Source organism: Hemiscyllium ocellatum, chromosome 19 (assembly GCF_020745735.1).
Source record: "Hemiscyllium ocellatum isolate sHemOce1 chromosome 19, sHemOce1.pat.X.cur, whole genome shotgun sequence".
Classification (NCBI taxonomy): domain Eukaryota; kingdom Metazoa; phylum Chordata; class Chondrichthyes; order Orectolobiformes; family Hemiscylliidae; genus Hemiscyllium; species Hemiscyllium ocellatum.
Genome location: NC_083419.1, coordinates 20,310,443 through 20,336,793, shown reverse-complemented (window position 1 = coordinate 20,336,793; position 26,351 = coordinate 20,310,443). Strand labels below are relative to the sequence as shown.

Here is a 26,351-nt window from a genome sequence, read left to right as displayed (position 1 = left end):
TAAATGCAAGGTGCTGCATTTTGGGAAGGCAAATCTTAGCAGAACTTATACACTTATTGATAAGGTTCTAGAGAGTATTGCTGAAAGAAAGAGACCTTGGTGTGCAGGTTCATAACTCCTTGAAAGAAGAGTCACAAGTAGATAGGATAGTGAAGAAAGCTTTTGGTATGCTTTCCTTAATTAGTCAGAGTATTGAGTACAGGAGTTGGGAGGTCATGTTGCAGCATTGTAGGACTTTGGTTAGGCCACTTTTGGAATATTGCATGTAATTCTGGTCTCCTTCCAATTGGAAGGAAGTTGTGAAACTTAAAAGGTTAATAAAAGATTTACAAGGATGTTGCCATGGTTGAAAGATTTGAGTTGGAGGAGGTTGAATAGGCTGGGGCTGTTTTGCCTGGAGCATCAGAGGCTGAGGGGTGACCTTATAGTGATTTATAAAATCATGAGGGGCATGGATAGGATAAGTAGACAAAGTCTCTTCCCTGAGGTAGGGAGTCCAGAACTAGAGGACATAGGTCTCTTTTATATTTTTTCCCCTCTCACTAAACCTAAGGGGCAACTTTTTCCACACAGAGGGTGATGCATGTATGGAATGAGCTGCCAGAGGAAGTGATGGGGGCTGGTACAATTGTAGCATATAAAAGGCATCTGGATGGGTATACAAATAGGAAGGATTTGGAGGGATATGGGCCGATCCTGGCAGGTGGGACTAGATTGGGTTGGGATAGCTGGTTGGCACGGACGAGTCGGACTTAAGGGTCTGTTTCTGTGCTGTACATCTCTAATGACTAATTTCTTCCATCCTTTCAAAAAGGTATTTTTCAGTTGTTTTTCCTTCTTAGTAATTTACTTGCTCTTATCTTGTAAGCATAAGAGTTTTAAACACAGGACTTTTTCTTGAAAGAACATTACTACTTTGAACATGTTAAAATATTGGAGACAAAATATTGAATTCCACTTCCTTCATTTTGTAACACAAATCAAAACCCAAATGATTTGATTTCTTAAAAATAAGTTTTGCTTATGAATCCTTAAAAGTTGTAATGATCCAAAAGTTAGCATTGGCCTTTAGTTTGCATTCACAATAGTTCAGTTTTCAGTGAGCCCTGATTAGCCCTAGTAGTAAATCAAATAGGAACTAAAGTTCCTATAGTAAGAACTACTGACTCTACAACATGACATTATAATAAACCTGGCCAGATGTTTCAAATGAGTTATTTTTCCCTTGCTTCTTATGTAAATCCATGTTACTGTTTCACCCCAAAGGCTTGTCAGAGGTTTTCAAGTAGCAATTATCATATTTTATGTAAAACATAATCAGAGTTCATACTTCATTGCACCTGTATGTTCATCAAAACACAAACAGCAACTGAATCCTCAATTTAGGCACTTCTTGTTGCAAAAATGGAGCTAAGATAATTGATAAAAGGACTAAATGCTGCATGAGGCAAAAGTGTATTCAGGAAGTAATGATGATCTGAACTCACTATCTGAATGAATGTTGGAAACAGGTTCAATAATATCATTCTAAAGTGAAATAGATAAACATATGATGTGCAAACACTTACTTTGAAAAAGATTAGGGGAGTAGGGTTCATTGGTTATCACTTTCAAAAACCCAGCACAGTCACAACCGTCAAAACGCTTCCTTTTGAACTGCATCAATCGGACGTAGATCCACATCTCCTGGTGTTTTGAACAATGTAGGAAAAATAAAGGAAGTTCTTACATTACTCCCTAAAAGGTGACCAGACAAAATATTCAGTATTTGCAGAAGACTTTATTTTTAAAACCATTCGTTAATAATTTCATCTTTACATCATTACAAAGTACAGATCTTTGAAAAATAGTTAATAACAAGGGTTCTGGGCATTTTCTTCTAACTAAGGTTAACAAAAATGTTGGGCTGCAGTTAACTCGCAATATATTCCAGAAATGAGGATAACTGAATTGAAAATGAATCAAAGGAAACAGCTAAGGTACATTACGTCGGTTGCATTTTTTCTCTCAGTAATGATGTGATGGAATCTTCATGCCAAATTTCAAGCATTTATATTCAATCATCAAGCCTTTAGTCTCCCAGCAGCTTAAATCATTCAAAACGTTGCAAGTCTACACTTGCATAAAATGATTTCAAGCCTTTGTCATCAAGGATTTGCCTTTGAATATACTGTTGATTATTTGCCTGTAAGAATGCTGCCTGATTGCCACTTCTGATCAGTCTTCTCACTAGGAGTACTTCATTTTCTGCAGTGCTTCTGCTCGAACAGCAAGACTCTTACCACAAATTGTCAAAAGCACAATCAGGACACCCACCAGGAGAGTAAGGAGAGGCCAGAGTACACAGTGCAAAAGGACATTTTCATCATGGGCACGCTTCAAAAGCGCATCATCAGGTCTAAAAAAAGAACCCAAAACACAATCTTAGCGAGCAGTACACTTGAAAAATAAACAGCATACAAATATATATTTCAACAATTTAACCCATAAGAAAGCAAACTGCTTATTCAAATATGCATGGCAAAACCACTCTTTTCTCATTACAAAGAGTTATGTTGGACTTGAAACATTAACTCTGTTTCTCTCTCCACAGATACTTCCAGACATCACACTCTCTCTGAATCACTTTTATCAACGTCTAACCAAACACCTTTTTCTCATACTTGATGTAATTTGTTGATGTCATCTCATCCACTGATCAGGGTTGCAATTACTGCAGGTTTCCTGAGATCACTTTCACAATGAAAACTTATAAAACTTTATAAACTTAAAGCCTTTAAGTAATGAAATGCCCAGAGGCATTTTATAAAACAAAGTATGACACTGAGCCACATATCAGGTCAGATGACTGAAAGCTCTGTAACATATCCAGTGAGCAGTTCGTGGCAATGGAGATGGGACTGCCTTCAGCATGCACTCATTCCTTCCTGGAGAACATGAGCCACACGGTGGCATGGCACCCTTCTGGCCCTACCCACCAACCCCCTTCCTCCACAAACCACTGTGACATTACTGCAACCGGAATTTCTCTTATTCATCATCTGGGATACTCCAAATTCATTCAAATTCTGATACTGAACTTGTTAAGTTTAAAGTGATTCACAAATGGAAGGAACCAAATGCTGGTGGTGAAATTTCTTAGAATCATTAAGCATGTGCATCTGATCCCTTTACCAACATGGCATCCAGGACATTTTACATTAGAGTATTTGCATATGTCGCAAGTTCCATTTCAGAACTGAGGGGGGCCTTGGAATGCAGCACCTTCTCAAAGTCAGCTACGGATAGACAATAAATAATAGCCAGCCAGCAACACATGTCCCACAAATGAATAAAAATAATTTTTGGGGGTTAATTATGTTATCAGTAATTAATAAATAAATCAGTACTTATGTGATATCTTTTCATAAGCACGAGCAGATTAGTAAACATAATGGACAGAGGTTATAAAACATTTCAGGAAGGAAATCTAGAAAATCAGTTAATTATTATAAAGCTACATGGGTACCTGTGCCTTTCTCACTTGGGTTAATGTCACATTTCAAATCGACCTATTTGGCCAAGCTTCTGGTCATCTGTACTATGGGTGACTTGATCTCAAATTTTGTTTGAGAACATTCTTCTGCAGTGCTTTGAAATATTTTACCATGTTTGAAGTGAGACATTTATGTTTTTGTAGGAAAGATTTCCACTTTAACCACATGGACATTAAAGTATCATCTGGGAGAAACCTGGTAGGGGTGGATCACACAATTTCTACAAAGCTAACAGATTTTTCTTACATCCCTTTCAATTCCAAAACTGGGTGGGTTCACTGAATGACATGCAAACCTTGGTAAAAGACCTTCCTCTGTGCATCATCTACATAGTACTTAAGACTCTTAAAACCAAGTTAAGGGCACTCCTGATGTCAACATAACAATTCTGTAACATCTCTAATATGCTTTGAAACTTGGAACTCTAGCTGTGAAGACAAACATCTAGATCTTCATATCAAATGCACAAGTCACAGTCAACTGATGTGTGGTAGGGAAATTTTTAATGCTGTATAATAAAACGTATTAAATACAAAGGTGTATTGTATGTAAAAATAATTCCTTTGGTTGTGCGCAGGGTATTTTCTCAGTCTTACCTTCGTTGTTGATTTATATAGCACATAAAAGTCTGAGAGCCTATTTCTTCCTTCCAATAATCATGCCAACTCATAACATTCTCTGAGTTTTTCTGATTGTCTCTTTCACAAGGAGGAATATAGGAACACTGTATAAAATGAGAACTGTGTTACGACAAATCATTGACTAAGAATCTCATGAAATGCACAAGGTTGAAAAGAAAACATGTTAACAAGTAGCAGCACGTTCTATTAGTTTACTACAGTGTCCTTTGTTGGTCATACTCCAACACCGAAATGTAATCTTGTCACTCAAACGTTATCTCCTGCAAATTTACCAGTCCACCTCATGTGGATGCTGCAACCTTTTAACTGATGGAAATATTGGATGCAAAAAAATGTAGTTAACATCTGTAAAGTCTATAAATGTCCATGTCGCATTCTCCATCAGAACTCGGTCAATTAGAAAAAAGGAGAGAAAGTAACAGCAAGAGGGAGAGAGAGAGCGTGAGAGTGAGAGCGAGATCTCTTTTTGATTTCTAATTTAGTTGAAGAGGTGCACATGATGTTCTTCTTCAGAGAGATGCTTGTTGACTGTGGAATTTGTCAGTCACCAAAATTATCTGCACACTGAAGGCATAGAAACATCAAAGGTTGATTCCAAAATATTCATCGTCAGGCAAATATTTAGATCCATTTTAATTAATTCCTCCAGAAAAATCTTAGGAGCTGCATTGACAGCATTGAATTGTTTTAGGTATTTTTACCTTCATTGCGTTACCTGGAAATTCATCTCACATGTTGAACAATCTTTAGTAATATTAGTCCTTGTATTTTCTCTGAACAGTTTGGACACCCCCTTGTCTTACTTTTAGAAGTTACTTCAATGTTTTAGATTTACAACTTCTATTACCTAAAATAAATTTGTTAGATCACTTCAGATTTTATTTCAACTCCAAACATCAAAGCTTATATTTTCTCCAGCTTTTTTGCTTTTTCAGTTCCTTGGCCCCAGCAATTGCTTTGTACTTATAGAGACAGAGAGATGTATAGCACGAAAACAGATCCTTCAGTCTAACTTGTCCATGCCGACCAGATATTCCAATGTAATCTAGGCCCAATTACCAGCACCCGGCCCATATCCCTCCAAACCCTTCCTATTCAGATATCCATCCAGATGCCTTTTAAATGTTGCAATTGTACCAGCCTTCACCATTTCCTCTGGCAGCTCATTCCATACACGCACCACCCTCTGCGTGAAAAAGTTGCCCATTAGGTCTCTTTTATATCTTTCCCCTCTCACCCTCCTCCCATTGTCTATCTATATTGTTGATCTGTCCCATCAGATGCCTGATGGCAGCTAGACCAAGATAACCAGCAGAACTTCTTAAGAACAGTCACTGGACCCCAAACATTAATGCTGCTTTCTCTCCACAGACGCTGCCAAGTTTTTCCAGCTATTTCAGATTTTGTTTTGGTAGTGTTCCTACCCCTGAGCCAAGAGGGCTGGTTTGAAGTTCTACCTGTTCCAGAAGATAAATACTATCACTGGACAGGTTTATTGGAAAGCACATCCTGATGAAAAGGGGGTTCTAGTCGTGCAATGGCAGTATTCCTATCTCCGAAGGAGACCTGGGTCCAAGTCCAGCCTATTCCAGCAGTGTTTAATAACATCTCACTTACTTGGAAAAATATCCACACTGATGAAAGGCTTCTTCCAGTGCAGTGGCAATGTCCTTACCTCAGTGTCAGGAGTCCTGTAAGTCCCACCTGCTCTAGAGGTGTATTAGAACACCTCTGATCAAAATGATTAAAAAATGTCAACCCTGACAAAGAGATGGGTCCTAAGGTGCAATGGTAGTGTACCTATATCTGAGTCAGGAGGCCTTGGCTCATGTTCAAATTGCTACAGAGATATATGATGATACTAGAAAATATCTAACCTGATGACATGAAAGGTTCTTGAGTCATCATAGTAGTGTCACTAAATCAGAAGGCCTGAGTTCAAATCCCACCTGCTCCAGAATTGTGTCAAAACATGCCTGAACAGGTTGATTAAAATTTTCTTGGGGAATGTGACAGCCTAGCAGTATTACACTGTTAACCCAGAAATTCAGGTAGTGTTTCGAGGGATAGTGGGACTTGAATTGAATAAAACTTTGGAATTAAGAGTCTAATGATGACAATGAATCCACTACCAATTGCCAGTAAAAGCCCACCTGGTTCATTAACATCCTCTAGGGAAGGAAACTGCTGTCCTTACCTAGTCTGCTCAACTCCAGACTCCAGACCAATAGTAATGTATTTGACTCTTAACTGTCCCTCTTTCAGAATGGGCAATAAATGCTGGCCTAGCTAATGATGTACTAATCTTGTGAGGGAATTAAACACTATGTCTACCCAAATGAATGCTTGCAGCGATGACCTGTGTAAAGATTTTTGTAATATGGATTTTAAAGAAGAGGGGAAATGAATTTTAGTTTTCTGCTCAGTGAAGGTCTGACAATTAGTTAGAAACTCATTTTGAGCAGCAAGTTCAAAACAATATTTTTAAGAGGGCATATGATTGTCGCTAAATATCTAGTAAGTCATCCTTGGAGATCATTGCTAAGGTACTTAGTGGTTTGAGTTTTACAATCCAGAGAGGGGTTTGGGAGTGCGATACAGAAACATTGAGAGAGAAGTCTACGACAGCAGAGGTACTTGTTATTAGTTAATAACCACTGCTATTATTTGCATGTGGTCATTGATGGAAATCGGTCCCAAGTTGCTTAGAAGTCAAAAGGAAGAAAACTCCAAAAAGTGGAATTGTGGATTTCTCAGTTAAACATCCTACAAGGTTGTTGAAGACATCGGTTTAGGGAATTAATATTAAACAATATAAGAATTGATTTAGCAGCCCATTTTAAGGGTCTTGAGTAAAGGCATTAAACATAAGCATCGAGTGAATACACACGTATAATTTGTAATAGAAATGATTTAGAGCAGTTTCAGCTGAGCATGGAAATGGGGTGACTTTTCACGGAGATTCGGGGGTCAGTAAAATTATTGTCGGGTTAAAGAAGTTGAATCTATCTTTGCTTTTATAGTTAAAATTGGTAGTTTTTTGATATCACTATGCAATAAACTTTAATGTTTTTTGTTAAATGTGAATACGATCAGTGGCTGACCACAATGGTAAACAAAGTCAAGCCTTATCAGGTCCGGTTTCAGTCCAAGATTTGAATTATCCAGTATTCCTCTCAGCTGGAATCACAGCAAAGACGTTGACAGGATCAACTTTCAACCCCCAACAATCTATTCATCCTCTTTTATGCAATGTATGATTCTAACCAGTGGAGAGCATCTTTCTCCTCCCCAACCTCCTGGCCCACAATTCACACTGACTCTAGGTTGGATAAGGCTCTCAAAGCCACACTTGGTCCAACATTATGTTGGCGTCATTGGCATTCACGGTCAACTCACCGCTCACTTTTAGTGCTTTTGTCCATTTTTAGACCAAAACTACAATGAAGTCATAAGTGACTGAGTTCTGGTAGAACCCAAACTGTGAATCAGGGACTAGGCTATTGCTATGTAGCTCAGGAGGCAGATAAGGTGCTCATTGGTCAGATTGGATTGGTCCTGCTTTTGGTGGACATGACATATCTGGGTAACTTTGTACATTGTCCGAGAATAACTTGTTGATTGGCTCAGCTAGATGTGGTAGGAGAAAGTGAGGACTGCAGATGCTGGAGGCCAGAGTTGAAACGTGTGGTGCTGGAAAAGCGCAGCAGACCAGGCAACATCCGAGGAGCAGGAGAATCAATGTTCCGGGCATAAGCCCTTCTTCAGGAATGAGGCTGGTGTGCCAAGCGGCCACACCTCCCCCCAAGGCATCCTTCCATATCCGTTGTAAATTCACCTGCACCTCCACACACATCATTTACTGTATTCGCTGCACCCGATGTGGTCTCCTCTACATCGGGGAGATAGGCCGCCTACTTGCGGAACATTTCAGGGAACACTTTTGAGACACCTGCACCAACCAACCCGACCGCCCCATAGCTGAACACTTTAACTTCCCCTCCCACTCCGCCTATGACATGCAGGTCCTGGGCCTCCTCCATGGCCAGACCCTGGCCACACGACACCTGGAGGAAGGGTGCCTCATCTTCCACCTAGGAACCCTCCAACTACACGGGATGAATGTAGATTTCTCCAGCTTCCTCATTTCCCCTCCCCTCACCTTATCTTAATCCCAACCCCCGGATTCAGCACCACCTCTTGACCTGCGATCATCTTCCCGACTTTTCCGCCCCCACCCCCTCTCCGGCCTATCACCCTCACCCCCCACCACCTTCTACCTATCGTATTCCCAGCATCCCTCCCCCAAATTCCCCATCCCCACACCTTTTATCTCAGACCGCTTGGTGCAACAGCCTCATTCTTGAAGAAGGGTTTATGTCCGAAACGTCGATTCTCCTGCCCCTCAGATGCTGCCTGGCCTGCTGCACCTTTCCCGCACCAAACTTTTCAAATCAGCTAGATGTGGAGTGTTTATCTTCAATACTATCACAAAGGATCTTGTCAGGCCTAAAGCCTTTGCAGTGTCCAAGGCCTTTAGACATTTCTTGGCTGGCAAGAAACAAATTAAGAGGAGAATAATGAATTTGAATGGAATAATGTATATTGTGGAATATCTTAGAAAACACTTACCCCCAACCATGTTTATGTTCGCTCAACTGGGAAGTTGATTTGCAGACGTTTCATCCCCTGTCTAGGTGATATCTTCAGTGCTTTGGAGCCTCCTGCAAAGTGCTACTGTCTCTTCTGGAATTTATTGGTGCCATTCCTGCTGCTTCCTAGATCAACTTCCCAGTTCGGCAAACATACCCACAACTACAGCAACCAGCGCCCCTAGCTACAAACCTGTATGCAAACCTTAACATTTAAGCATAATGCTCCTGCAAATGGAGACAAATCCTTTGAACTAAATGGAATACCTTTGTAACTGTTTCTTTCTAAAATATTAATGGGAATTTGTATATAGCGTAGGTCATCTTTCTCAATATTGTATTTTTAAAATGCTAAAGTGGTCAAAACTTCTGGCTGCTTCACCAGAAGCACCTCGTTTTTAAAAATTTTACATGACAATGCGTTGAGGAATGTTTTACACACACACACACTGATACTATTATTAACTATTAATCTGTACTAGTACTCAGCAGCTGGAACTTTAATTTGCAAGATGGTCATTTGAAAACAAGGTGGGCTTTTAGCGAATATCGTTGGTTCTCTGTAATGACAGATGAAGGCAGAAATACTGAAGGAGCAAAACATCCTACACAGAGATAAACTGTCCAAGGTAGGTCAACTATTGCTGAATTGAAATCATAATAGTTGACTGTTCTGATGTGTAAAAGACCTTTTGAAAATATTGTGCTAATGTTAAGCATATTGGATAATGTATGACAATCAAGTCTTGATTGAATAAATGTAACAGATGAATGAGCACAACTTAAGAAGAAAGGACAAAATCTTTTATATACAGCAGGGCAAGGGATATTTCTGTGAGAAACAGAACACCTTTTCACTAATTATCTACAAGGCTCTCATTAACTATTCACAGATTAAAGATCAAGCAAGCAAATTGCCCCAAAATTAAAGAACTCACTTGCCAACTGTTGCAGATTTTATATTGCACACAAACAGCCAACATTTATAACTCAATGTGAGCAGCAGTCACTGCTAAATTATGAGGATATAAATTCCAGGGAATTTTAGTCTTTTATGTCATGCTTGATTGAAAAGACCAAATTTGTGAGCAGTTGAAAGAAAGCGATTAGATTCATCTTAGCTAATCTAATGTGCTGGAGGGAGAATCTCAAATGATGTTTTCATCATAAATACACTTCCAGGCTAAGAAAGAAAAAGAATAGCAGTAAATTCTGAGGAGCCAAGATTCATCTTGAACTCTGGGAGAATTTAAGGTCAACATAAAAGACAGGGAAATGTGTACCTGATAACAGGTTTTCCACAATGTTAAACATTCTGTTCTGTCACTTCAGGAATAGATTACTACAGTACAGTGTTTAGTCAATACTGCATTTAATATGTTGGTTACTGTAAATATCTTATGATTTGGAGATGCCGGTGTTGGAATGGGGTGTACAAAGTTAAAAATCACAACACCAGGTTATAGTCCAACAGGTTTAATTGGAAACACTAGCTTTCAGAGTGCTGCTCCTTCATCAGGTGGTTAACAACCTCCTGACGAAGAAGCAGCACTCCAAAAGCTAGTGCTTCCAATTAAACCTGTTGGACTATAACCTGGTGTTGTGAGATTTTTAACTTTGCAAATGTCTTAGAACATGAAATCTTGTTGCTTTCTCATTCAATTACAAATTGAAAATTCAAATCTCTAATCTTAAAAAGGTCTTCCATTTTCCATGTATCACTCCTTGTACAACCTCAGAATTTTATAGCAAGGCTTTTCTTTAAGCAGAGGTTAAATAATGATTACCAATCTCATTTAAGAAAGAAGAAAAATCTCAAAACATCCAATTCACAACTTCTGTGTAGTGTTCTGGCTGCCCAGCTATAGGAAGGATGTTCTTAAATTGTAAAAGGTGCAGAAAAGATTTTCAATGTTGTTGCCAGAACTGGAGGATTTGAGTTACAAGGAGAGGCTGGATAGGCTGAGACTTCTTGACCTGCAGTGTAGGAGGTTGAGGGGTGACCTTATAGAGGTTTATTAATCTATGAGGGGCATAGATAAGGTGAACAGCAAAAGGTCTTTTCCCAAGGATAGGGGAGTTCAAAACTAGAGGGCAGAATATTAAGGTGAGAGGAGTAAGATTTAAAAAGAGGCAACTTTTTCATACACAGGGTGGTTTGTTTGTGGAATGAACAGGCAGAGGAAGTGATAGATGCAGGTACAGTTACAACATTTAAAAAAGACATTTGGACAGGTACATGAATAGAGAAGAATTAGAGGAAAATGGGCCAAACACAGGCAAATGGGAGTGGTTTAGTTTGGGAAACCTGGTCAGCATGGTTGAGTTGGACCGAAGGCTCTGTTTCTGTGCTGCATGACTCTATTGAAATATCGCAAAGTTCTTCACTGAGGAAATAACCAGGTACTAAGCAGTGAAGAGTGTGTGTTGGAGATGAAAACTATTGATCACAGTTGTAGGTTTTAAGGAAGTTTTTGAAAGCAAAAAAAGGGAAGAGATGTTATGGAACAGGAACTTAGACTGCACCAACATGGAAGATTGATGGACTGCCTTTTGCCAAGGGAGAGGTGGACAGAGATGGTGTGAGGAATGCAGAATAGATGAGCTAGATGATGGAAGGTATCTCTTAGAACAAATGGCAGGACGGGTTGTAGAACTATTTCAAATAAAGTCAGGGAAGGATTTGTAGATTAGGACAACCATTTTGAAAACTAACACAGGAGATAATGGTTGGAAAGACACATGGGGAGATAGGAGTGAGTTTTTAAAACAACAAAAACATATGGTGCTGAAACTTTGAATGCACTTTAATTTGATGTGCACAGAACTCAGGAACTTGGCAAAGAAACAATCAGAATAATAGCCTCAGGGGCAAGGACACAAAATAGGAGTTTCAGTAATATGGGGGCCTGGTGAGGCCAGAGTTGGAAAATAAACCTTGATACTCAGCTCTGAAGTAGGGAGAACATTCAGTATCATATTGTGCTCACTCCGAAAGACATGGGAGGAAAGAGGGCAACGTCAGACTCAAACTTTGGTGGAAACTGAATAGCATAAGCAAGTTTTTAGTCAAAGATGATTCACAGTCATTGATTGAGTAGCTAAATGGTCAAGTCAACACAGATGGTCAAGTTGTCACGAATGGGACCACAAAGTTAAGAAGTGTTTTAAAATGTTGTTGGTTTACAGCATAACTGTTCCTTTCCTCAGAAAAAGTTACCATTCATAAAGTAATGAGAAAAGGACCAAAATTGGAGCCTTAGGAAATGTAATCATTATAGCAGAGGTAGATGTGAAGCAGGCTACAGTAGGTATCACAGGTCAACTATAAAAGGAGAGACGGTGGAGGTGGTTAGGCTATTAAACACCATGAAGGAGGAGTGAGAGAAGCAATAGCACACCAAGATTGCAATCACAAAACATCAGCATAACTTTAACCAGTCTTAGTGCTGAGATGGACATTTGAAAGCAAAGACGGGAGAAGTTAGTTCGAGTCAGGCAAGGAAGCACAAAGGTCGTATTAGTTTTCACATGTTGAAAAGACTCAGCCTTATAGCTCCACCACACTCATGAACTATCAAGCTGTTTATTCCACATCCAGGAGTACTCGAGCAAAACTTTCCTCCAATTCAATATCAGAAAGACCAAAGCCATTTTCTTTTGCAGTCCAAGTTATTTTGTCCTTTATACTCCACTTTAACATGTGGTTCCTGCCTTTATTATTTCTCAGGTATACCCAAACTGTTTCTACATTCTGGTTTCTGGAACTTGTTTGCCCTCACTGTTGTGCTAATAACAATAACTAACAGAGCCACCCATCCACTGTCTCCTAGCTTCCTATCTTTCATAAATGTCACATTTCCCTCTAATATTCAGGTCAAAATACAGGTCAGCCTATAACAATATCTCTGCAATGGCTATCCAAATGTACTAGTTTATTTCTATTTGCATTCATAGTCCATTTGTTTTGTTTCAAATACAAAGCTTTCAATTTTGTCCGATATTTGTAACCTCCAGCATTATCTGTTAATTTATTCTTAGATTTTTACATTCTATCCCTTCCTCTTCTGTTTATTTACTGGCTCCCATAATAATTCCTTCCTTCTTGTTTTGTCTTGATTGTTTTATTTACTTTTCCTGAAAAGTGATCCCTTATCCCAACATTTCACTCAAAACTCTCTCTACTTTATAGGTAACACAGCTCACTAGAACATTCGAACCATACTGGAAACAGTGTAGATTGTCCCATTGGCACAGCCCACATTTTCCCCACACAATACTAATGCCAGCACCCCACAAACAGAAAACTCACTTCTGATTTGCCAGCCTTTGAACCAACGATTCATTTTCCTAACCTTAGTCACCCTGTGCCAATTTGCATGTGGTTTAGGTCATAATCCAGCTATCATTACATTTGAGGCTCTGCTTCTTAATTTAGTGCCTGGCTCCTCATTCTGACTGTGCAGGGCTTCTTTCTCCATCCTGCCTACAATGTTGAATTTACGTGGACTGTGATGACTGGAGCTTCCCTTTCCCACTATACTTTCCTCCTTAGCACTGAGCACACATTCTAGACCCTACCACTGGGTAGGCAATATAGCTTGTAAACTCTTGCTCATTCCCACAGAGAACAGTGTCAATCCCCCTTATGTACTGTCCCCAACATTTCCACCACTAATTTTACTTCTGCTCATCAGACTTTAATGACTTCCTGTACCACAGTGCCATGGGCAGCCAGCTCATCTATCATGCAAACCAGCCACTAATTCCACTCCCTCCACCACCCCCAGTAACAAAAAATTGCCCTGGAGAAAGCGGATTCAAGAATAAATTCACTTAATAATAATATTTATTATATCTATACATATTACCCTGTCTCCAATATTCTGTGGGCAAGGGATTCCATAGACTACCAACTTAGTGAGAAAAGAAATCTTCGCGACTTCATCTCAGATGGGAGATTCTTTTACTCTTTTCAAATTTGGAGATATCCTACACACTGGAGTTTTGTACCTACTTGTTTTCCAATTGCATATTTTGTTTTCTACTGAGGGTAACTAAATCAGTGAGCTAATTGGCACTTCATACATGTTTTAGACTTCCTTATGCAGAAGAATTAGAAATTGGCATGCAAGCATTAGAGCTTTCCCAGCCCACGCCAACAGCAAAAAGGTTTTAGAACGAGAGCTGGATATTAGGAGGACGCAGAGTTGCCAATTACAACCTTAAAAGGCCAGCAACAATGTATGAAATTCAGCACAATTGTCAGTCTTGGATGGCATGTTATTGTATAAGTGAAACTTTCCCTTTCTTGAAAGAACATACGAAAGGAAAGAAGAAAGTGTCTGGAAGATAAAAAAGGAGGGGTGAGGTGAAAAGAGCAAAGATAGAAAGGGTAGAGAGGGAATGAGCGGGAATACAAAGGACAAATTGGTTTAAACTGTTGTTGGCAGTTTAAAATTGTCTATGTTCCAATTTTATTTAACCGAATCAATATTCACAAAGAAAGTACTTCCCCCTCTTCTCTTCAAACAGTGAAATGAAACCTTTGAACTATACTTCATTTATTTCAAATATCTATTGTCATAATCCATTATTATCAAACTTTTCACATGTCAGTAAAACATCAAGCATGAGTGTGTCATGGGATAATGTTATTTCTGACTATGCAACAAGGTTGGTAATACATTTATGTCATAGTCAGATAAGACAACTAACAATATGTTAAGACAAATTGCTAAATACAAAGCACTAATTTAATCAGTCAGAAAAATGAAAGTCTGCCTTCCTGTGACAAGTATGAATACTTGCGCATTTGTCTTTACTATGGATTCACTATGTTAAATACACATTCTGAAGGGTAAATCTATCACCAAGACAATGTAATAGAACAAGAAACTATAAGGCATAACTAAATAAAACACAAGTAAGTCATCAATAATTGGCATTCCCAAAAGCTTTATGTGAAAAATACAACATTTAATGAATTGAATATAAAAAGGTAATAAAAACTTTAACTAAGCATGCAACTTATAAATGATCAATATCTGTAAGGTGACAGAAATATTACCAAGTTACTCTTATGTACTGATTTTAGACTTTGTTTCAATTTTCAAAAGCGTTTTGGAGATGGTGAATTGTTTGAAACTGGAATGACTCCTGTGGTGTAAATATAGAAGGGCATTTGCTCATTGATAGATTGTTCAAACAATAATTGATTGTCTGATGAGTTGGCTTTCTCTCAGCAACATGTTTTAATATTAGGCACTAGGAGAACTCTCTCACTTTACTGGTTGGTGACCTTGGACATAAGCATTCAATTGCACCAGAAGAGGAGTCAAATAAGATATAGAATTAAATGTTACATCAAAAGTCAAAATCTATAGCATTGCAAGACTCTGTTTATATGCCCCAAATGTTAGGCTAAATTTTGCAATTAGGCACTTTGAAATCCACAAATTCGCACTCAAATGTAACTGTGCTACCTACTGAATGTAGGGATACATTTTAGTGAGGCTCAATGAGATGGCATTACTAATTAAAACTAACTTCAAAATTAACTAGCTTTGAGATTTGTAGCTCAGGTTGAGGTTCTGGATGTAGGTTTGCTCGCTGAGCTGGCAGGTTTAACATTAACTGCATATATTTAACTTTGATTTTATATGAGTTTGTTTGACATATCAGGTTGATCACCATTTCTCCTGCTGTCAGATACATTTTCAGCTAATGGGAGGATGCTGAATATTCTCCACAATTTAGTATCACACAAACTTCCAGCAACTTGCTGTCTTACAGATAGACAGCCCTATTTTGTTGAGAGGTTGCGACATAGCATGCAATTTCAAAGACACAGATTCACACAAGGCGGCAGCTCTACTGGCAATATCGGCCTTCCAGTATCTTTGCTGAAATGCATATTCTGCATGATGGAAAGCAATAGGACAAGTATCATCAGGAAATTTCATTTTAAGGGTATCTCACTAATTTCTAATCCTCATCTAAAAACCATATTCTCTAGCACAGAATGAAAATGATTCAATAGGTTTGGGAACGCTGGCAATTCCAATTCTCTTTGGCACACAGTAAGGAATATCATTATTTCTATTTTCTGGCCTGTGTGGTTTTATTATCTGGTCTGATCCTCTCCCAACCAAAAAAAAAGGGTTCAAGTGAGACTGGTGAATATCAGTTTTCATGTGATGTTTCACAATTGGAACTAATTGCATCTAAACACTGTTGTCGCCAGTCTTTGTACTGTTTATGTCTGGATGTTCTTCACATTTCACCACCAAAATATAAATTAAAACAGCCCAGTGAATGGACTGAAGCTAAACCACTATCAATATTAATAGAACTTCTGTAGGTTTCTTTATGATAGAACAACTGGAATAATTTCAAGAAACATAACTGTGTTGTGTATGATTAAAGTACGTTTGAATGACACCAGATTATAAAAAAAATTAATTGATTATTTTGACAAGTTAAGCTACAGTTTACTCAATCAAGGGTTCTGTGACATTTACAGTACTAGTATGTGTGATTAAGACATTTTTTAAAAAAGCTATTTTTTATTTAAATGAACTGACAGGTACATATGACATATTGGATAGCAGCACTTCACTCATGCATTCCTCCTGTATTACCTATGTCACTCAAACTGGTCAGAGATTTTAAAAGGTTCATCTTGATTTATCCAAAGACAAAATTACTTGTTGATTAAAGTCAGGAAGCATCTTTAAAGCCTTTGTTCCATTAGCTGTTTTTTTCAGGCAAAACAAAAACTTTTACTGAAGAAAAGGTTTGCATTTATATTGCACCTTTAATGACCTCCCAAAGCGCATTACAATCAATGAAGTACTGTTATAAATGTAGGCAGCCAATTCTTTAATCAGTTCAAGGATAACGTTTGGGTGATGTTGTTTTGATTGATAAAGGCAGGCCAGAACACTGGGAGAGCAGTTTTACCCACCTGAAAGGGCACAAGGAATTTAGTTAAACTTGTTGTCCAAAAGACTGCACATCCTTAGTTGCATGTTGAAGTCTCAACTGGGATTAAGTATTCAACTCGGGGGGGGGGGGGGGGGTGGAATTTAGGAGATCAGTGTTGTCACCAATGCATAATTGTACATATCTATTGGACAGTTAGGTAACATTAATAATTACCGATTGTATACTAATTCTAAATAAGATTTAACCTCTGACCGAACTAAAAGTTGCTTTGTTTCTGAAAGCCCTAAATAAGATGCTGTAAAACACAACTACAAAATGTATCCAACATTGTTAAATGTTCATTTCGCTAGCTTAATTTCAAGCCTCTTTAAGGTGATACATCAACAGCTCACTTTACCTTAGGGTTTCGAATGAGTTGCTGTTCGTCATAATGGAGCAACGCTTTGCTGTTAGTTTGGGAATTGTTGATGAAGATCTGGAGACAGGGATAGAGCGACGTGCCTTTGCAATCTGCCCCACATGTGAAAGTGCACTCCGACATCTCGGCGATGTGCCGCAGCGACAGCACCGTGCAGTTAGCAGCCTTGCACTGCATGTTGTTCAGCGTGGGGTTTAACCAACAAAACCCGAGGATGAATAAGGAGATGATGCCGGAGATTATGAGGAAGAAGCCGAGTCTGATGCTTTTATCCTCCGCCTCGGAATACTCATAGGTGACCCTGGGCTTCGCCATCAGATGGGGAACTGAAAGCCAGTTCTCAATACATCCACAATCTAGTGCAGGCTTTAGCCCTGGGCAACCGCTTCAGAAAACTTTCCACAGTTCAGTTCCGATAACGGGTAGCTAAAACTCTTGAATAACTTGGCTGCTGTTGCAGAGGAAACAGCCGCATTTTGTTCGCTTTTTCGTTTGGAATTTAAAAGCTGCGTGCGGCTTTCCTTCTCGCCACGCTGCCGCTCTGCAAATCCTGACAGTTACATCTGGATTAGGTAAGCTCCTTAGATAGAGCTATGAGCTATTTCTAAGTGGCTGTTGTTTACTAACTGCTCTGCTCAGGAGCATAGCTCCCAGACTGAATTGCCAGGCAGTGGGAGGGTCTCTGTGCTAATAATGCCCCTGTGGAACAGGCATTTCTAGATCCGTGGGTGACAGAGACATCCCATTACAGAGTCGGGTTGTATAGCAAACCCTTTCTCTACAAACCCCAGCCCAATCCAGGGAGTGTTTGGCTAACAGCAGTCGATGTCCCAACAAGACAACATTTAAACCAGAAACAAGTTTCTGATTTACAGCTTCCGGGTTTCATTCAGCATTTTAAACCATTCTTCCTGTAACCGTGGGCATGGAGTTCCGTACTAAAAGTTCTCTCACTGTCCACAACAGAGCCCGTTGGCACGTAATAGATGAGAATGGTGCTGGAAAAGCACAGCAGATCAGACAGGATCCGAGGAGCAGGAAAATCGCCGTTTCGGGCAAAAGCCCTTCATCAAAACCCTTCCTAATGAAGGGCTTTTGCCCTAAACGTCGATTTTCCTGCTATTTGGATGCTGCCTGACCTGCTGTGCTTTTCCAGCATCACACTAATCTAGACTCTCCAGCATCTGCAGTACTCACTTTCGACTCAGACATGTAATAGTCATATAATGGAATTATAAACAGAATCAGAACTTGGGGTTATACATTGATCGGGGAAATATATACTCGTGAATAAGGATGCTGTAGTTAGCGTCAAATATATTAGAGTCGAGACAGTGGTGCTGTAAAAGCACAGCAGGTCAGGCAGCATCCCTTCTCTTCTGAAGGGCTTATGCCCGAAACGGCGATTCTCCTGCTCCTCGGATGCTGCCTGACCTGCTGTGCTTTTCCAGCAAGACACTAATCTCCAGCATCTGCAGACCTCACTTTTTCCTCCTTCATAAGGGTCTGAAAGAGTTACTTAACAGCGGAAGTCATTCCAGAGATAACTTTCCGCTACATTTACCTGACTGCTTTCCCGGGGTGACCCTGTCAGATCTAAAATCAGGAAGAAGTGGCGGAGAGACAGAGGGAAGTCCACGATCCATTTGCTGGGGCAAGGGGGGGGGGGGGGGCGCGAGAGGGTTGAGGGGGTTTGAGTGAGGGGGTGAGAGGAGTGGTGTTGAGATCGGGTAAGTTGAGGGGGTGTGGGAGGGGTTTGGGAAATGGGGGGAAAGAATGAGGGGGGGAGAGGAGAAGAATGAGGGGGGGAGAGGAGAAGAATGAGGGGGGGAGAGGAGAAGAATGAGGGGGGGAGAGGAGAAGAATGAGGGGGGGAGAGGAGAAGAATGAGGGGGGGAGAGGAGAAGAATGAGGGGGGGAGAGGAGAAGAATGAGGGGGGGAGAGGAGAAGAATGAGGGGGGAGAGGAGAAGAATGAGGGGGGGAGAGGAGAAGAATGAGGGGGAGAGAAGAATGGGGGGGGAGAGAAGAATGGGGGGGGAGAGAAGAATGAGGGGGGGAGAGAAGAATGAGGGGGGGAGAGAAGAATGAGGGGGGGGAGAGAAGAATGAGGGGGGGAGAGAAGAATGAGGGGGGGAGAGAAGAATGAGGGGGGGAGAGAAGAATGAGGGGGGGAGAGAAGAATGAGGGGGGGAGAGAGAAGAATGAGGGGGGGAGAGAGAATGAGGGGGGGAGAGAGAAGAATGAGGGGGGGAGAGAGAAGAATGAGGGGGGGAGAGAGAAGAATGAGGGGGGGGAGAGAAGAATGGGGGGGGAGAGAAGAATGAGGGGGGGGAGAGAAGAATGAGGGGGGGAGAAGAAGAGAGTGGGACATGGCGGGATGATTCATTGGAGGAAATTGCTTTCGAGCTCAGCGACCCCCCTGGTGTAGCCACAGTGTTGGACATGGCTCTCTTCTGGAATCTCATCACCTCTGTTCCCTTCAATGATGGAAGTGATAAATTATTCGTTTGCCCTTCGGTTTACGTTTAATCAAAGTGATTGGAGGAATAATCCACTTCGATTACATTCATCATCCCACCGCCTACTATTTGCGAAGTGGGATCAGGATACAAATAAAGATTTAGTAGAGAATTTTCTCATCTCTCCTCCCTCCCAGGAATGGCACCCTGAAAGGATCTGGGAATTAGTGTTCGCTGCTTTAACCATACAGCTATCTTCAGTTATTATGGTCATTAACTTACTGAACAGTCTCGGAGCTCTACTACAGCAGGAGCTTTGAGAGAGGCAGAACAGTTGAACATTCTCCATTTGGAAAAGCTACTAACATACCTGATACTTGTTTCCTCAAAACGGATGGGGCTGTTCGGTTTTGAATATTACGTGTTGAAATTAGAAATAAAATGCATAGAAATGCCATGACAAAAGGAATACATTTAGAAATATTTGGTCAGCAGAACAGTACATTAAAAAAGCGTATTTCATAATGTCTACAGTAATCCGGTATAACTTTCAGTAAAACTAAACACAGACATTACAGGTGCTGGAAATTCAGAACAAAAACATTGCAGGGAATAGTTGCAGGCCTGACAACAGCTGTTGAAACAGAATTGGAGCTAAGGGACTTATTTCTGGATTAGTGGTGCTGGAAGAGCACAACAGTTCAGGCAGCATCCGAGGAGCAGTAAAATCGACGTTTCGGTCAAAGCCCTTCATCAGGAATAAAATGCTCACTTGTTTTAATTGGCTCGTTAAGGACCAAGCGAACATTACAAGAGTAAAGCTAATTTTGAGTTGTTACCGAGAACAGTATTCATACTGGAGGTACACTATTAAACAAAGCTGACTACATAACTGCAGGAATTAATGTAAGATATAAAAAATCTCACGTAGGAATGTTTACTCATTATTTACTTGCCATTGCTGGTTACATCTATACAGTTACTCGACAAAGGTACAACTTCCTTCCAGCCAATTTCTGACTTTGCCTTCTAGCTAACATAAGTTAAAAGTCTGTAATGCGAGCAAGCTGATTTAGGCACTTGTTATCGAGGGGAGGTAAATCCAAAGCTATATTAAAACAGCTGCAGTGTCCTATTGTAAAAGTATAAACATGAATCCAAGAAAACGGTGGATTAATCTGAATAAACGTGCAGCTGTTAGTTTGGCTCAGACAAAAATATACACTACTAAACTTGCTGAGGGTAAACAGTTGATTAGACTACCTGTCCCCGATCACCAGGTCACAACTCCAGCTGGAAGTCCACGTGAAGGGTTTCAGCTGATCAGTGATGGCTATGGTAAGATTCACGAGTGAAGAATGGTTAACCAGGTGAGAGTCTCCAACTTGACTGATTTGAGTTATTTATTTTCGTCACAAGTTAATATCTGAAACTAGAACTGCGGAGATTACAAATACAGGGAGTTGTTGGGCCCATTATGACTATATTATTCACTTTTAAAACTTTAGCGGATGAGTTGTAGCAAAAAAAATTTGTAAATCAAAATTGGAGGATTACGGGGACATGACCGAGTGTCTTCGCTTCCGCCAGCAGCTTACCTCCAAGTAATTCCACTTCATTTGAATCTGTGCGTTACAGTCCTCAACTTGGATGAGGGGTGATAATATGTTCATTGTCCCCAGTACAATCTCTTTCCATTCTTGTCTACGGTTATCGAACGATATAACCTTCCATGGTATTTAAGTTGGTTTGAAAATCTGGGTGACCTAGATTTACTTTCAGTATACATCAACAAGAGCGAAATGTAGCGCATGCCATATTTAAGTGGGGTTAGGATTTTTAAAATGTTAATTATGACCCCATCAATTAACTTTCCTCATTCCTGATGAAGGGCTCTGGCCCGAAACGTCGAATTTCCTGTTCCTTGGATGCTGCCTGACCTGCTGTGCTTTAACCAGCAACACATTTTCAGCTCTGATCTCCAGCATCTGCAGACCTCACTGTTTATCCATCAATTAACTAACGACTGAATATTAAAGCTCGAGCAGCAGTTAGACCTGCGTTGGTACCAGTTCCCCCATCAGCTTTGTAATCCAAATCAGTGACCCTTTCTGGGGAAGGCGAACACAAGAATCGGGCTTCTCTGATGCTCTCCATAGTCGAATAGCATGCTCCTAATTCCTCTTCTGTCCGGACATCTTGACGGTTGACTTCCTCCGAAGTATCAATCACAGGTATTCAGGAATGCACGCAATAACATTTATCAGAGAATATCAATAACATTAATATTTTCTTTAACAGTACTTTGCTAACGAACTTCAAATCAAAACCAAATTACCTAAATCTGATATTAAACTTGGGCTTAATGTTCGTGCAGCTCAATTTCCGATACCAAGTCTATTAACTTCACTAGAGTAGCTTCCCCTCCGGTCCCGAACGAGGCTGTTGGTTCGTGTCAGATTAAGTATAACGGCAACTTCCTTCAGGAATTAAATTCTAGGCTGTTCACTGTGAACATTGAACAGCACGCCCACTTCACATCTCTTTAAATTCTTACAAACTGGAAATTTTCACTTTAAAATCAGCGTGAATTTAAACATGCAGCAAATACGTCAATATTTGATGTGAATTTTACATGTCAAATCAACAGCACATATTTTCAGAATTGGGTAAGAGTTGTTCGGTGATGGGGAGGGGGTAAAGGTACCGGTGAGTATGGTGTCCCACACAAGTTAACGAACTGATTTGGATTACATGGTATGGGGTAGATAACTTAAAGGACTTCTGGCCCAAGGTAGGGACAGTATCACTGCACCACAAGAACCCTTAACAACCGACAGTTGTTATAAGTCACATTTGACCAACTTGAACTCCATTTTTAAACGGACTTCAGATTTCATAATCTGCTATGGTGGGATTTAGACCAATGCCTCTAGTCCATTAAGTTGGGTTTCTGGAAGTCTAGTCCTGTGACATGACAACTATGTCATCACCTTGAACATACACATTATAATTAAATTGTAACTTTAATCATACTAATATTAATTGAAGGTTAGTTAATGGAAAGAAAACTGGAGAAATAAATGGCCCATTAGTTGTAAACTGCAAATAATAGCATTTGGACCTGGCTGGTTACAAGTTGTATCAATTTTGATGGGGGCATCTGTGCAGTGGTAGTGCCTCTACCTCTGGCAGATCTTGGTTCAAATCTCACCTGCTCTAGAGGTGTGTAAAAGAATCTCTGAACAAATTGATATTCCTAAATTTGGTATTGATGTTACAATAGGTGTAAATGTGTGGTGTGAGGAGAATGCAAACATAGTTCAAGGAATTATAGAAAAATTGAGTGAACAAGCAAAAACATAATGAAACACTGTGGATGACTAAATGTAGGGTATTTTTTTAAAATGGTGAGAGACTGGAATGTTTTATGTATAATTAACAAAACTAATATGCAGGTGCAACAAACAATTAGGAAGGCAAATATGTGATCTGAGGAATTTTCATATAGATGTCTTTCATCAATTGTATGGGACCTTAGTGAGACTGCACCTGGGAGTATTCTGCTGAATCAGAGGGAGGGACATGTAGGTTTACCATACTAATTTGTGATATCGTGCAAAAGTCCTCTGAGATTATGAGGCCTGAATTCTGTAGAGTTAACAAGAATGACAATGATTTTGTTGAAACTTATTCTTAAAAGGGCTATAGGGTAGGGTTCCCAGGCTGTGGAAGATGGGAACAGTCTCAGAATAAGGGTCAAGCTAATTGGGATTTGGATGTGATAAGATTTCCTCATCTGAAGGGCACTGAATCTGTGGAGATTATGGAAACTCTGTTATACAGTATGTTCAAGATAGAGATCAATAGTTTGAGATACTATTGACATTAATGGATTTATGGGAGTTACACAGAAAAATGATTTTGAGGTTGATGATCAGCCATGAACTGAATGACAGAACAGGCTCTTGGGGCTGAATGGCCCACTGCTCCATTGTTTCTATGCAAGAGCAGGGGAGTGCTCCCGGGTATCCAGATCAATATTTACCCCTGAACCAATATAAGTTATCTAGACATTACCACACTCTAGATTGTGGGACAATATTCCATATAAACTGGTTGCTATGTTTGTTAAAACAATATGCTGCCTGACCTGCTGTGCTTTTCCAGCAACACATTTTCAGTTGTTAAAACAATAACTTGCATTTCTTAAAAAAATACTTCACTGGGTATAAAACGCTTTGTGAAATTGCTACATAAATGCAAGTCCCTCTTTACCTAAAATGTCATTCTGTAATTATTACAACCAAGGAACTGCATCCACAGATATGGTCATTGGTGAAAGTTCAATTTATACAAGATGCCTTTACTAATTGAGAGAATAACCATTTCAAAAAAGCAATTAAAATAGTTTGTTTGACTTACCTTGTGTTGTTGTACCTGCAATGTTTAAACGGCATTTTAAAAATTGGGAAAAGAGATACTTATGTAGTCATTATACTTGTGTACCAATTTGGGTCAGCAACAAAAGAGGCATGCACTAATGTTTGAAAAACATAATGAAAGCAAAAATAGCTGGACCATGATCATTTGTTGCTACAAATAATGCTACCTCTCACTTATTTTTAAAAGAAAACTGTGCTTTTCTTTATATACACATCTTTTAAGCTATTTCTCAAAGTTCTTTCAACTTTGGAAATTGCACTAATCATTATAAAAATGTCACTATTGTCTGCTTCCACTTAATTGGAATTAAAAATTTTGTGAGAAAATAATTGAAGGATATTGTCAAATTTTCAAAAAAAAACTAAGTAAATGTGAGTAAGTAAAGGTAAGTAAATGAGATGAAAGTAAACTACCTCATGAAATCTAATGAGGACAGCATAGAAAATTTACATCTGGCAGTATCTTTATTGTTGAACAATTGTGGCAGTCTCCATGACCGGGAGACTGAATACAATTCTTTCATTTAATCTATGCATTAAATTTTTAAATCTTTCCAAAGAGTCTGCAAGTTTTTGAAATTTTGATTTCAGGGTACTAAATTTAGTAATCAATTATGCATAGCAATTTTGAACTAGAGAAATTACACAAAGCAATTTAATCACTAAAATTCAGTTGACATTAACTTATTGCATGGGAGATTTAAAAAAAAAGAATAATATTGCAATCATTCATTCATTATGCCTGTTTACAATTATTGAATTAACAGGATCAATTGAAGCTGAAGTATCCAATCTGACTTTTGTAAATGATATCAAATTTCACGTTAGAAGTCTAATATAAGTCTTTAAGGTGATTTATTAAACTAGCAATTTGGATGTTTAATTTGTCATTACTATCCTCCATCCTAGCCCTGCTTAAAAAGAGGTAAATTAATGATCAATGAAGTTTCTTAAAAGCACTCTTAATCCGTTGCTTCTAAATAATGTAACTAGGAGTACAAATGAAGTGATCTCTTCATTTTAAAATTTTTTAACCCATTTTACACTTACATGAAAATGCTATCACAGAAATTGAACACTTCACTACTTGCTAAACATTGAAGTTTGAGTGCTCCAAGATTTGCTGGAATTCTTTCATATTAGAGGAACAGAAAGAAGTGGACTGCAGAAATCAAACTAGATGCATGCACTGAAGTACACCTGTTTATATACAGAAAAATTAAAGGGGGAAATGCAAAATTTACAGAATGAAACCACGATTTGGAATGATGGAATTGATATGTTACAATTCTTTGTTTATAATAAGTTGTGTGTGAAAAGTTTGTTTTTCAAAGGGTGAAAATTTGATTTGGCCATTCTTTAATAATTTGACATCTAAATTTTGAATATTTATGTATTCTCAAAACAACACACAAATATGACTTCAGGTACTGTTCCTGCAAGATGGAAAAATAGAACCATTTAAAGTAGTAATTTGCCACAAAAGACACGGATATGACTGTTTACACCAGTGTATAATACACAAGAACTTAGATCAATACTACTGTAGGGTATTCACAAAAATCTAAGGGAAAAATCTAAATAAAATTCTGAAAAGATGGACAAAAAGTTTGCAAGTATTCAGTAAGGTATCTAATTTCCCTTCTGAGGAAAAATGCCAACAGCCTACCTTAATTCGTCCTGAATTACTGCATGTTGAAAGGATTGTGTAATGCATATTAATGCCTTTTGTGGTTGAGTCTCAGTAGTTAACAGTTCTGGCTCTTCAGTGGATGAGCACTAAAAGATTGTATGGAGCAGTTAAGCAAAAGTACACTAAGTAAGTAAACATTCTCCCACTTCAATATTTAAAGTCCTTCATGTAGTGTTCTATGTTTCAAAGGATTTCGCAAACCGAAAAAGATTAGGGTCTATACTTGAGCTAAAATAGGCCTATACCATACAAAGTAATCGTTAAAGTATAATGAGTGGCTGTACTTTCAATTTTAAAGATTCTCACGGCTGTTTGTAAATTTACAAATGAAGCACACGACAGATTCAAAACCAAAACACTTACCTGTTGTCGTACAATCTAGTGAGAAAAATGTTTAAGACACCACTCTTCAAATGGACATTTCAACAAATAATTCAAAATTCTATCATTATAATCAGTGCCATAAATCAAAAAGACATTGTATAGCAATTTCAAATTAAAGGCAACACTGCAGTTAGGACAGCTTTTCTACTTTATTACAAAGAGAAGAAGCTT

At 39.1% G+C, this 26,351-nt stretch overlaps 1 protein-coding gene across 1 annotated transcript; it reads right to left on the bottom strand.

Annotated features, from left to right (window-relative positions):
- Window positions 1–1,873: 1,873 nt before the first annotated feature.
- On the bottom strand, window positions 1,874–17,956 carry LOC132824655 (calcium-activated potassium channel subunit beta-4-like). Its single transcript, XM_060839289.1, has 3 exons — window positions 17,177–17,956; window positions 4,133–4,260; window positions 1,874–2,398 (listed from the first exon to the last, which is right to left on the bottom strand). The coding sequence occupies exons 1-3, from the start codon at window positions 17,510–17,512 to the stop codon at window positions 2,230–2,232; spliced, it is 633 nt and encodes a 210-aa protein (XP_060695272.1). The 5' UTR covers window positions 17,513–17,956; the 3' UTR covers window positions 1,874–2,229.
- Window positions 17,957–26,351: the final 8,395 nt, after the last annotated feature.

Excerpts from the sequence above, each read along its gene's own strand:
- LOC132824655 (XM_060839289.1), bottom strand. The coding sequence starts at position 17,512 with ATGGCGAAGCCCAGGGTCACCTATGAGTATTCCGAGGCGGAGGATAAA. Across the intron at positions 4,261-17,176 it reads AACTCATTCGAAACCCTAAG|TGTTCCTATATTCCTCCTTG; the intron begins GTAAAGTGAGCT and ends CATTTTATACAG. Across the intron at positions 2,399-4,132 it reads TATATAAATCAACAACGAAG|ACCTGATGATGCGCTTTTGA; the intron begins GTAAGACTGAGA and ends TTCTTTTTTTAG.